The sequence below is a fragment of the Lethenteron reissneri genome, chromosome 2 (assembly GCF_015708825.2).
Source record: "Lethenteron reissneri isolate LAM-NWPU_2019-01 chromosome 2, ASM1570882v1, whole genome shotgun sequence".
NCBI lineage: Eukaryota > Metazoa > Chordata > Hyperoartia > Petromyzontiformes > Petromyzontidae > Lethenteron > Lethenteron reissneri.
Genome location: NC_083780.1, coordinates 398,685 through 412,598, shown reverse-complemented (window position 1 = coordinate 412,598; position 13,914 = coordinate 398,685). Strand labels below are relative to the sequence as shown.

The 13,914-nt window shown below is 47.4% G+C and overlaps 1 protein-coding gene across 1 annotated transcript in view; it reads left to right on the top strand.

The window, feature by feature from the left end:
* Positions 1–1,584: 1,584 nt before the first annotated feature.
* LOC133339159 (non-structural maintenance of chromosomes element 4 homolog A-like) overlaps positions 1,585–13,914 on the top strand; it is a 28,356-nt gene continuing 16,026 nt past the window's right edge. The window contains exons 1-4 of the mRNA XM_061547334.1: positions 1,585–1,706; positions 5,411–5,594; positions 7,005–7,085; positions 8,890–9,020. Of these exons, the coding sequence (XP_061403318.1) occupies positions 5,411–5,594; positions 7,005–7,085; positions 8,890–9,020 (396 nt within the window). The 5' untranslated portion in view covers positions 1,585–1,706. The remainder of the gene's footprint in view (positions 1,707–5,410; positions 5,595–7,004; positions 7,086–8,889; positions 9,021–13,914) is intronic.

The window sequence follows — 13,914 nt, the reverse complement described above, 5'->3', positions numbered from 1 at the left end:
CGGTTTCTAGGGAACCTGATCTCAGTTGTAAAACATCCACGTAACTGTCGCGGATTTCTATTTACTCCGGGAGCTGTTTTTAACAATACTTGGCTTTTGCGGATGTCTGAGAGTTCTGTGAAGAGGTGGTAAGTGGATGAGGAGTTGACTTGGTAAGGAAGTTGGTTATTGCAATATTGTGAATATACGGTATTTATTGGTGAATTAGATAATATATTTATCATGGGTTCATGAAGTGGTGAGCTGACGATGTTATTTGATGTGTGTTGAGTTGAAGTCGTGAGGAGGTGGTCGTTGACTGCTGATTTTAGAACGAATGTCCAAACCGGTCTGGAGTGTGCGTGTGTGCAACTCATGGTTCATTAATGATGTCAATTACGATGCGCCAGTTTCTCTCTACTGCCGAATGAACGTCTCCATTTTCGTGTCGACGGTCCGAGCTCCCACTAGAGGGAGCTCTAGAGGGATTCGGCCGACTTTCCCATTCTGGTGAGATATCTTGAAAGAGATGGAGAACACATTCCTGCGGGAGCTGGTAGGAACGTTGGGTTGCTCGGCCAATGGCCAGGGTCAACGGCGGCGTGGTGTATTCTACAAATATAGCCGACTGTGAGAGCGGGCCCAAGCCGGCGTTAGTAGGTTAAACGTTGAGTTTTATAAGGGCACCACGGGGTGACCAGCCCCTCCCCACCCAGTCCCACCCCTCACCCAGCCTCTCCCCACCCAGCCCCTCCCCTCCCAGCCCCTCCCTCCCTCCCCACCCAGCCCCTCCCTCCCCACCCAGCCCCTCCCTTCACAATAATCCCCTATGGGCTGCTGTAACCAGGAGGTTCCTACCAGTAATACCCGCCCTGTACCCCACCACACGCAGTGACCTGCACGTCGACTGAACCCATTCATACCGCTGCTGGGTGGATAACGGAAAGGGGCGGAGTTGATAAACTCGCTCCGATGTTTAAACTACCGCGCCGGGAGATTGAACCAGCATTAATGGCAAATTATAGTAATGGACCCCTTCATAAACATATTGATACGCGATCCCGTCGATATAATTCGATGGTTACAAACCTATTGACCCACAAAGGCAAAGATCCCCGTACAGTCGAAATCGACTTTTGGGCCAAATGCTGTTATCGATCACCTATGAAGGCCGGGACAGAACATGAGATGGTCAGCACCACGCTCGACCACCTTTGTCTCCCTAGTGGCGCCCCAGGCACAGTCGAGTACCTAGGGCGGTCACGAAGTGGTGGTGACGTCACCACGGCACTTGTGCCAGACTAGGTGCTCTCTGAGGCCATGTTAAGTGTCGAATGCTTGCTGACAGGAGGTCGCAGGACAGCCAGCAGGTGCCATTAGTTGATTGCCTGAGGTGACTGGCAGATGCGCCAGATATGCCCGCCATACAGACGCACCAGCGGTGCCTCCTAACCAGACGCCCCAGCGGTGCCCCCTAACCAGACGCCCCAGCGGTGCCCCCTAACCAGACGCCCCAGCGGTGCCCCCTAACCAGACGCCCCAGCGGTGCCCCCCAATCCACGTGCGAGCGGCCGTGGCCTAATGGCGTTGTCGGTGACCCCCGCGGCCATGTTGGGTGAGGAGAGCGAGGTGACGTCATCAGCGCGCGACTTGTTCTCTGCGCGGCACGGGGGGAGGTCGGCAGGTGGCGAGCAGCGCGGCGCTCTCGGCGGTCGCTCCTGAAGGAGGTGAGCGCATCGGCCCGGCCGCTGGTGTCCCGATGCGGGGCACGGTTCCACCATCGGCGTCTACGAGGAGGATCACGCGAACGCCGGGGGTGCCGGTGGTGCCGGTGGTGGTGCTTTGGTCTCGAATGCCGCGTTGATTGTCCGGACGTTTCCGCGTGGCTTTGGCTCCGTCCGCCGGCGTTCTGGGTGACATTCTAGGATGGCGACAGCCGCAGCAGCGGCAGCAGCGCGACCCCAGGCAGAGGGATCGGGAGTCGGTGGCGAGGAACATTGTTGAGGTCTTGGTTCACGATGGGCGGGCAAGAAAACGCGCGAATCATTTGCAAGTTCGCGCAATGTGTCTGCAGATATTTGGTGGCACTGTGGTAGGATGCTCCACAGACCTCTAGGGAGCCGGGGAAGAGCGGTGCCGGTGTCAGAGTGTCGCGCTGCTCGATGCGCATTGCCCCGCTGTGTGAGAGCGCATCGAGCGAGGAGTCGTGCGGGTTGTGTCCGACCTCCAGACACAGGCCCGAACGCAGCGGCGATCCGTGGGGGGGGGGGGCGGCTCGCCACTGCAGCTTCTCGCTTGGCGAATCTTGGTTTGGTCTTCTTCGCAGGATGTGTTTGAAGTGGCGTTTATAATATACATCTAATACTGGCTGGTATCCGTGTTGATTTGCTTTCATTGTTTGAAATGTTCAGACATGGAAGGGGGGGGGGGCACGTGTTGGAGGAGGGGATAATGCAATTACTGTACCCCGTCGATGTAAACAGCGACTCGGAGATGGGAGTAGAGGAGACATCGGCTGAGACGTCTCGTATGAGCAGGGCAGAAAGCATAATATGCTACGATTTAAAGGGATATCAAGCTATTGCTCAATTAGATACGGACATGGTTATATGCCTCAGTGTTAACTGACTAAATCTATGTAAATATTCATGGCGTAGGACCCGAGGTCAATTCCCGCTCACGGCTTACACCAGTGACGATTGCCTGAACTGCCCGTGGGCCTCCCTTAGGTCGACTGACCCTGAAATGAGTACCTGCTGCGATGTGTAAATATCGCCACTGGGAAGACAAAGGCGGCCGGTCGTGGTCTCGGCCATCCACCCCCCCTCGTGTGCCGTGCCGGCTTTCATAGGTGCTCGCTTACAGCACTTCCTACAACAGTATGTTAAGGCTATACGGGGGATCTTTGTTTTACACGAGATCAAGCAAAGGTCATGAGGGTTGTCTTCAGGGAGAGACAAACTTGGACTCTTGGCGCCCTCCGGTGATACCGGTGCCACGTGCACACGTTAACGCGTGGTGGTGTTCACACTAGAGCGCGGTTTCGCTATAACGCGGTATTCCATTCGAGAACACTTCGCAAACGCGGAATGCGCCCCCTCCTTGGTGGCCAAAGCTACGAGTTGGGTCCCCCTTGACAACCACCACGAGAGATGTTTTCAACAACATTGTAAAAAGATCAACACTTATTTATATTCTTTGGTTCTTTCGGTAAAGTAACGTAGATAGGTTAAAAGAAAATAACAAAAAATCTACGACGTTTCGATCACAACACAAGCAGGATGACGTAGATTTTTTTTTATTTGAACCTATCTACGTCACTTTACCGAAAGACCCAAATAATATGAATTCCTGCAGTCACGAAAGCTTTAAGTCAAGATTTCACACTTATTTAATGCGCAATTTAAACTTTTTTTGTGAAAATTATTTCATTTACGTTCCACATTTATATTTAATTTGAGCAGTAATGTAATATTGTAAAGGGGGTGTGACTACGAAGCTGCCGTGGCTGCATTTTGTGAAGACAGAGCGCCCCACGGCGTTATATGTTCGAGACCGTGAGCGACACGACGATGTGACGAGGCAAGAGAAGCCGTGTTATATCATAGCCTCGGTGCGACCGTGTGAGACAAATCAAATATTGGGGACCCACCTGACCGATTGCCGCAACCCCCTGAGCTGATAATATCGTTACTACACCACTGATAATGTAGTGACTAGACCACTGATGATGTAGTGACTACACCACTGATAATGTAGTGACTACACCACTGATAATGTAGTGACTACACCACTGCTTTTGCACCGTTATAACGCCACTGAGCGCACTGTTACCACGCGGTTTTCGAGTGGCCGACGACGAACTTTCCTTATTTGCGCGGCTGAGCGGGACAGTGATAAGAGTACGCGGAGTGATACCAGAATGGTTTTCCCTCTGTCAAGTGTCTGACAACCTCACTGCGTGTGTGTACTACATCGCATTTCGCCGAACTTTATCGTTTCCTTATTTATGGGGAAATTATTTTCATTTCACACATTTTTCGCTTAACGTGGCACTTTTCAGGAACACATTTACCGCGTTAAACACTTACTGTATTCCGCTTTAATATTAAATATTGTGCTGAAAAATTGCCAACTTTCTCGGTGTCCCAATACCAATACAAAAATGTACTCTGCATCACCATAGATCCTCCCAGTGAATTTAATTTCCATGTATGTGACAATAGACTTAGGGATAGATTGGTTTAGAGGTAGATAGGCACAACTCTCTTTTAAAATTTATTTTAATTTCATATACAGTCTGTTCTATGACACGATAGTTGCGTTCCTGAAAAACACCGCGATAACACGTGAGATGCGTATGCAGGCCGAACAAAGACTGAAGCACATGGGTAGCATCTAGAAACATCCAGCAGCATCCCACCTTGTGTGATGATGCTACGCCGAGGCAGCCGTACAACCGCTTATTCCTACTAATGCCACGTAGTTCTGTTTATTCAATTCCGTTATATTCAATTTGCATTATAGTGATAAAAAACGTATTCCCTTATGCATGAATCGTGTTATTTCCAATTCGCATTATAACAGGCGTTATAGGACAGCAGACTGTGTACCTCATTTTATTTCTCAAGGATGTAGGGCAAGTAAGTTCCTTTAATTGAGATGGCGTTTGGGCCGTGGAATGCAAGTAGATTGTGCCCTGTGCTGACAAGAATACATCATCCCACAATGCATTGTTCCAGCAACATTTTACAATTTAACTTTCAATCTAAATTCGTTTTACAATGTTTAAGGATTTGCTATTATGTAACTATTCATATGCCTATTTGGAATCTGGTCATCAGAAAACACTATACATTTTATTCTCACCAGGCCCTATTGGTGTAAAGTTCAATCTCCAACTCGTATTGTCACCTCCACCTCTCCGGCCCCTGTTTGTGCTGAATAAAAAGCCATTGCCCAAAACACAATTTTTATAGTAAATGTTTTATTGACAGTGTTATTGATGAATGTGTCGAGTTTTTGTGATTGTGCACCACTGTCAATAAAGCATCACCAAATAATTGGGTTAGAGATAGACTGGGTTTGAGATAAGCTGTGTGAGAGTCCAAATTAGAGATTGACGAGCTTATATTTGGCCAGGTTAAGGATTGGTCTGCTTAGAGATAGACCAGGTTATGGTGAGGCCATGTTAGAGTTGGGCCAGGTTATAGATTGGCTGGGTTAGAGATAGGCAGGGTTCGAGTTTGACTAGGCTAGAGTTATACTGGGTTAGGGGTACACTGGATTAGGGGTACACTGAGTTAGAGATAGGCTGCAGTTAAAGTTAGTCTGGGTTGGAGATAGGTCTAGGGATAAGGCTGGGTTGGATATAGACTGGGTTTGACTTAGGTTGTCTTACCTCTAACCTTGTTATTTCCATCGTTGACAGATGTCACGTTTGAGACAGCAGAGGGAGGAGGGGGAGGAGGCGATGGCGACGAATCGTGAAGAGGACGACGATGAGGAGAGAGGAGAGGATGAAGATTGGGAGGGCTACAATCGCAACATAGAAGTGAACAGGGAGAGGCAGCAGCTGCGACACAAGTACCGCATGCTCATGCACAGCCTCCAGGGTGCGAATCCATTCACACTCGGTCAACACGGTGGTGACCAGGGTGTGAGTTCACTCACACTCACAACACGGTGACCTGGGTGTGAGTCCACTCATATGGACAACACGGTGACCAGGTCGTAGACTCCAGGATTCAGTTTTATACTCCTCTAAAGAGCCTCGGCACCTTACTCGACGAGAATGTCGTTTGATCACCACGTGCAAAATATAGTCAGGTGCAGCAATTTTCATATCGGCGTTCTATGACACATTCGGCCACGATTGAGTCGTGACAGAGCCAACACAGTGGCATGTAGCATCGTATCGACAAGGCTCGATTATTGGAACTCACTACGGCATGTCTGCAGTAACCGTCTCGCTGAGCACCGAACGGACAACTGATACTAGTGGAGTCAAGATGGGCCTCTGGAGGAGGTTCGTGAAGGATGCTACTTGGCAGTTGGAGACAGTTGCCCTTAAATTAGGGTTACCGTATTTTCCCGCATATAACCCGCGGGGTATACCACTTTTTACAAACAAAACAAGACCCTGCGGGGTATATGGAGATGCGGGCTATCCCAAAAATATTTTGCACGTGTGACATGTCATGACTCGTTTAATTTTTTCATGGTAGGACTATCTACTAAGTAACACTTACCTTTGCCTAAAGCACTGCTGAATAAACCACTCGCACTAAAATTGCACATGTTATCACGTTTTAAATCAATTGTACAATTAAACGACAATGTTTGAAGTGCGCGCACTGTTTACCGGCGACGGGAGAGCTGGGAAGAGAGGTGGGGGTTGGGGGGTGGGGCAGCTGGGGGAGAGAGGTGGGGGGGGGGCAACGGAGTTACCGTAGTTCCGCTATTATCTGCGCAGTGCGCAATCTACCAGTGATAAAACTGTACTTATCTACCAGTTATGTGTTACTTATTTATTGGATATTTACTTTTGTTACTTATTTACTGTTTAAAGGTCACTCGTTTCCGGTTAGTTTGTTTTCTTTGTGCTTTTAATGTTAACAATTGATAGAGGAATGTATTACAAATGTAAACTTCATATTAATATGATGGAATTAAGCTGCGGTAACGACGTTAAATATATGAACTATTCGCATGCGGGGTATATGGAGGTGCGGGCTATCTGAAATTTGTTTTACACAAAACGCTATTTTTGCGGGATATATGCGTCTGCGGGTTATATGGGGGAAAATACGGTCGTCATCTCAGTCAACCCATGACACCTGGTTCTGTCTCATGACTTTCTGTCAGTTGAGCCTTTGCCAGTTCACGTGGCCTCAAAATGCATCTAGCCTGGCACAAGCTCTGTGGTGATGTCATTGCCACTTTGTGGTGAATGGTGGCTGTTGTTGTGTATCTGATTGTGTGTGTTTATAACCGTGTGCGTTACTCTGCGTTGGCGTGTGCAGAGGACCGAGAGGAGCTCATTCAGCCAGACAACGAAGGACTCGCGACCGCTCTTCAACAGAGTCAGAAACTCTTCCGTAGTGGTGAGTGTCATGTCCACTCACTTGTACATCTGTCTTACGCTCTTTATGCCTACTACCTTGTTGTATGTCTTTGTTTGTATTTGTGGATATTGCCAGTAAATATCCTGGCAAGGATAATTATAATCAAACACCACCTTGCCAGGCAAACTGAGGAGAGGTTTGTGGAGGCCCAATGTGGTTTCAGACCAGGCCGCTCCTTCACAGACAATATATTCTCTGTCCTGCTACAGCAGAGGTGTACAAAACTTACACATGACCTATATCTCTGCTTCATTGACCTGGTTAATACCTATGATACCATAAATAGACCAGGGCTCTGGGTTATTATTTGTGCCTTCGGAGTCCCTGACTCCTCACAATTATTAAGGACCTTCATGATGGTGGGCAGGCCTGGGTAAAGCTACGTGGCCAGGAGTCGGAGCCATTCCCTGTTCACCTTGTGGTGCGACAGGGATGTCCTCTGGCCCCTACATTTTTAAATAATCTTCTTTGATCACGTAGTTTGAGATGCTTTCCATGGTTGTACCAGAGGAATTTCCATCTTGTGCAGATACAGTGCGAGGCTGATTGATGGCCGGCTGTGGTCAAGAGATTTCTACTCGCTCTGTGTAGTTGGAAATGCTATGGCTTTGGCTGGAGTGTGCTTCTAAAAGATGGGGCTTACTATCAATTCCACAAACAAAGCACCTGCGTGGGTATTTTATGTCATCAAATACTCCACCTCTTCCGCTCCTCATGAGTGATGGGGCAGTTGTGGAGAGAGTGGAGAAGTGTTTGTACCTGGGCAGTGTGTTTATTACCATCTCCACTTTAGCAATATAGGTTTCATTCCAAATCAGTTGAGCGGCATTATTTTTTCATCAGCTGCGTAACGCTGTGTGGAAGTTTCCTGACCTATCGCTCCATACTAAGCTTCAGGTCTTCTCGACCACAGTGATGCCCTCCCTTCTATATGCTTGTGAGACGTGGAGCCCTCAAATGGAACATTTGTGCCAGTTAGAAACATTCAGGCTGAAAAGATCAAGACACAGTCCATCAGTAAGCTCCTCCGGCAAGCAAGGCTGCGTTGGCTGGGTTATGCAGCCCACATGCCCTGCCACCGGATGTCCAAGCAGCTTATGTTTAATTGGACAGAGGGAGATGATTTGACATGGCATGGGCTCGAGAAGAGATGGACTGATGTTCCTCCTCGTTAGAGGAGGTTCGTGAAGGACACTACCGAGCAGTTGGAGGTAGTCGCCCTCCAACAACAGTGGAGGGCAGATGAGCGCTCACGAAAACGAGTGGAGCGCTGGGTGGCTTAAATGCAGGAAATTGGCACAGCAGGGGGCATAGGTGGTGCACCTGGTCTGGCACAAGTGCTGTGGTGACATCACCGCCACTTCGTGGAGATTGGCGGCTGTTGTGTGTGTGGAGAATGGTGGCTCAGTAGTTAGTGCTCTTGGTTGATGAAGGTGGCCGGGCGTAGTTCTGGCCACACTAACGCCCTCATAACATGACGTTCACAGGCGTTCTTGTGGAGAAGTTGAGCAGAATGGATTTGCAGACACTACATCTCCTTCATTTATCCATCTATACACAAGTATTTGTTTTCATCCCATCAGCCACATTTCAGCAGCATTGATTCAGTATAAGCCAAAATTTAAGCCAGTTTAGACATTCATTGTCTCATCAACAGAGTAAAGCTCGCTTCAATCGATGCTGGTGATCTACCAGTTGTCGAGAGGCAAGCCATGCCTGCTTTCGTTGGTGCATACTGGCAGCACTTGCCCCGGCAGCCTCAGTAGGCTTTGTGCCTTTGCAGTGAAGGAGACACGGGAAGCAGCGATGGACTCGCAGTTCCTGGTGCTGGCAGCCACCATCGGACAGGAGAAGGCGACGCAGCTGCACACGGGGCTCCTGGATTTCGACGAAGGGGTCTTCTCGGAGCACGTGGTGAGAGAGCGTGAGAGAGCGTGAGAGCGCGAGAGAGAGCTTCAGAGGGGGGGAGAGTGTGTACATGTGTGGCACATTGGTTAGCGCGCTGTGCTACAAACCCGGAAATCCAAGTTAATTTCGCGCTCATGGCCACCAACACCTGGGCCTCCCCTATGTCGACTTAGCCTCAAATGAATGCCTGGCACGTTGTGTGAACACTGCCACTTGAGAGACAAAGGGTGTGGTGCTGGCCACCGACCCCTACATGTGTTAAACAACAACAATAACTACCTTTCGCCACTAAGTGGAGGTGACATCACCACTGCACTTGTGCCAGGCTAGGTGTACTTTGAGGCCATGTGAAGTGTCAGAGGCCCTCTGGCAGGAGTCATGGTATAGACCCAATTGCCATGGGTTAACTTGACTGAGATGACTGGCAGATGCTTCACCTCTACTCCCTACTGAGCCAATTTGCTGCGTTTTAGCTGACATGTAATCTGCTCATTGTTATTCTTGGGTTTTTTCGGTAAAGTCACGTAGGTAAAAAAATTTAATTAATAAAAGTAAAAAAAAATCACGACGTTTCGGAGGCAACACAAGCTTCCGTCTTCAGGTGGAACCGTCACAGCACGATAGCTGTATCAAGTAAGAGAAATTCCAAGAAAACAGTCCTTGTATATATACTGGTTGAGGGTGGGAGGAGCCAAGGTAGGCCCCCTTTTTATTATTATGGTAAGGTTGGTGCGGCTGAAACTACGGCTAGTCTACATAACAAAGGACTGAGCCTTTGTTATGTAGACTGGCTGAGAGGGGGGGGGGGGGGGGGCAGAGTTGTTAAAGTGCAACTGCTGCTAATGGGACCGAGCCCCTGCCATGTAGAAGGTAAAAGCAAAAAAGTAGGTCAGGAAGAAACAGCCTCCTGCTATGTTGCTTGGTGGGTAAAACTTATAGCAGGAAACCAGCCTGTGAAAAAAGAAGCTAAACATGATAAAACAAAACTGGCTGTCTATCAGTAAACTGTGCAGTAACTAAAGAATAGTTGTCTGTCAATTAAGATGGTCCAAATATGTGTAGTTAAATCTTTTTTGCATGGTTAATAACATCTTTCCAATGATTACTCAGTTTGTACCCATCATCACAGTTGAAATTATATCTGTGTTTGTATATTTGTATGGCTTCGTGTACAAACCTTTGATGGTAGCCAGGAGGTTTGCAGAGCACCTTGGTCTCGGAAAAGACAATTTCATGAGAGCCCACAGAGTTGTAGCAATGATCGGCAACGGCGGAAGACTCGGTTCTGCCGTGTTTCAGATCTGACTTGTGCTCGCGGACACGATCAGAGACATGACGTTTCGTTTCTCCAATGTAGCAATCACCACAACTGCAACTCAGTTTGTAGACTCCAGGGTACTGTAAGTCAGGAACGACATCCTTCACAGATGGAATCAGATCACACATTTTATGCACTGTACTGAATCGGACTTGGATCTTATGTTTGTTTAGAATTTTGGAGATCTTTTTGGTCACGCCTGCTATGTATGGCAATGTAATAGTTTTGATCGGAGTTTCATGTGGCTGTTTCTGTATGGTGGGAGAAACAGCTTGGCGGATGGTGCGGACAGAGTATCCGTTCATCCTAAGGGCCCGATGTACATGTCTTAATTCACTGGCCAGGTGGTGTTGGTCAGAAATGCCATGAGCTCTGTGGTATAGTGTTTTGATGAGAGAATTCTTTTGAGATGGGTGGTGGTGGGAATCGGGTTTCAAGTAGGAATCTGTGTGGGTGGCTTTCCTGTAGACAGAATGTCCCAAGGATCCATCAGGTCTCCTCTCAAACAGAATATCTAAGAATGGTAGTTTACCATCTTTCTCCACTTCCATGGTGAATCTGATGGATGGGTGTCTGGAATTGATGTGGTCCAAGAAGTGGTTCAATGCTGGGAGGCCATGTGGCCAAATAACGAAATTGTCATCCACATACCTCTTCCACAGGGAAGGACGTAGGGTGGATGTCTGGATGGCGTCTGATTCAAACTTTTCCATGAACATGTTGGCTATCACTGGTGACAAGGGGGAGCCCATAGGGGTACCCTCATTCTGTTTGTAGAAGGTGCCATTCCAGGTAAAATAAGTGTTGGTGAGGCAATGCCTAACTAGCGCAGGTACATCCAAATTCAATCCATGTTGGACCAAGTCCTCAATTATTGTTAGGGCGTCAGGCACTGGGACTTTGGTAAACAGAGATACTACATCAAAACTGACGAGGATGTCATCAGGAGATAGTACCATGTCCTTGACCATAAAGACTAATTGGGTTGAGTTGAGTACTGCCTAAGAGGTCTTGCCTGTGAAGGGAAGCAGAGTATCTGATAGAAACCGGGCTAGTTTGTAGGTAGGAGAGTTGATCGTCAACACGATGTGTCGTAGCGGGGTGCCTTCTTTATGGATCTTGGGAAGACCATAGAGTCTGGGAGGTCTTGCCGCCGATGGTTTTAGAGAGGGACGTTCAGTTGGTTCGATTAGGGAAGTCGAACTCGTGATGATTTTGTTAGTTTTTGTCGTTAGGCTGTTAGTAGGATAGTTTTTAATTTTGGAGTAACTCCCATCATTAAGTAGGTCCAGGATTTTGATGTTGTATGAATCTTTATGCATGATGACCGTGGCATTGCCCTTGTCTGCCGAGAGGATGACTATATCATCTCTCTTTTTTAGGTCCGCGAGTTCAGAGCGTTCGTTTTTGCTAATGTTACTAGTGGGTTTCTTAGCATTCTTAAGAATAGTGGCTATTTCGGCTCTTGCTACATCCGCATGGATGTGTCCTATGCCTCTGAGGGCTACATCAATCTGAGAAATCACATCCTCTACTGGTATATATTTAGGGGTGACAGCGAAATTTAGTCCTTTGGCCAGTACCGTTTTCAGATTGTCAGAAATTGGGATGTTACTCTGATTAATAACGGTCTTGTTGACATCCAGCTTTGCGATGTGTGACTCTGATTTCTTCTTAGATAGGAGGTTGAATTTAGAAATCAGGTTAGCTTTGCATTTGGCTGACATTGAGTCAGCAGAAGTCATGTAATCAACGTGGTTCCAATCGGAAGGGGACATTTTTTGTGTTAACATTAAATGTGTTTGTAAGAGAGTCTTGTCTAAAATATCGAGTTCAGATCCCAACATCACTCGCTGACCTAAAAAAGAGAGATGATATAGTCATCCTCTCGGCAGACAAAGGCAATGCCACGGTCATCATGGATAAAGATTCATACAACAACAAAATCCTGGACCTACTTAATGATGGGAGTTACTCCAAAATTAAAAACGATCCTACTAACAGCCTAACGACAAAAACTAACAAAATCATCATGAGTTCGACTTCCCTAATCGAACCAACTAAACGTCCCTCTCTAAAACCATCGGCGGCAAGACCTCCCAGACTCTATGGTCTTCCCAAGATCCATAAAGAAGGCACCCCGCTACGACCCATCGTGTCGACGATCAACTCTCCTACCTACAAACTAGCCCGGTTTCTATCAGATACTCTGCTTCCCTTTACAGGCAAGACCTCTTCAGCAGTACTCAACTCAACCCAATTCGTCTCTATGGTCAAGGACATGGTACTATCTCCTGATGAGATCCTCGTCAGTTTTGTAGTATCTCTGTTTACCAAAGTCCCAGTGCCTGATACCCTAACAATAATTGAGGACTTGGTCCAACATGGATTGAATTCGGATGTACCTGCGCTGGTTAGGCATTGCCTCACCAACACTTATTTTACCTGGAATGGCACCTTCTACAAACAGAATGAGGGTACCCCTATGGGCTCCCCCTTGTCACCAGTGATAGCCAACATGTTCATGGAAAAGTTTGAATCAGACGCGATCCAGACATCTACCCTACGTCCTTCCCTGTGGAAGAGGTATGTGGATGACACTTTCGTCATTTGGCCACATGGCCTCCCAGCATTGAACCACTTCTTGGACCACATCAATTCCAGACACCCATCCATCAGATTCACCATGGAAGTGGAGAAAGATGGTAAACTACCATTCTTAGATATTCTGTTTGTGAGGAGACCTGACGGATCCTTGGGACATTCTGTCTACAGGAAAGACACCCACACAGATTCCTACTTGAAACCTGATTCCCACCACCACCCATCTCAAAAGAATTATCTCATCAAAACGATATACCACAGAGCTCATGGCATTTCTGACCAACACCACCTGGCCAGTGAATTAAGACATGTACATCGGGCCCTCAGGATGAACGGATACTCTGACCGCACCATCCACCAAGCTGTTTCTCCCACCATACAGAAACAGCCACATGAAATTCCGATCAAAACTATCACGTTGCCATACATAGCAGGCGTGACCAAAAAAGATTTCCAAAATTCTAAACAAACATAAGATCCAAGTCCGATTCAGTACAGTGCATACAATCCGTGATCTGATTCCATCTGTGATAGATGTCGTTCCTGACTTACAGTACCCTGGAGTCTACAAACTGAGCTGCAGTTGTGGTGATTGCTACATTGGAGAAACGAAATGTCATGCCTCTGATCGTGTCCGCGAGCACAAGTCAGATCTGAAACACGGCAGAACTGAGTCTTCCGCCGTTGCCGATCATTGCTACAACTCTGTGTGCTCTGCAAACCTCCTGGCTACCATCAAAGGTTTGTACACGAAGCCATACAAATATACAAACACAGACATAATTTCAACCGTGATGATGGGTACAAACTGAGTAATCATTGGAAAGATGTTATTAACCATGCAAAAAAGATTTAACTACACATATTTGGACCATCTTAATTGACAGACATCTATTCTTTAGTTACTGCACAGTTTACTGATAGACAGCCAGTTTTGTTTTATCATGTTTAGCTTCTTTTTTCACAGGCTGGTTTCCT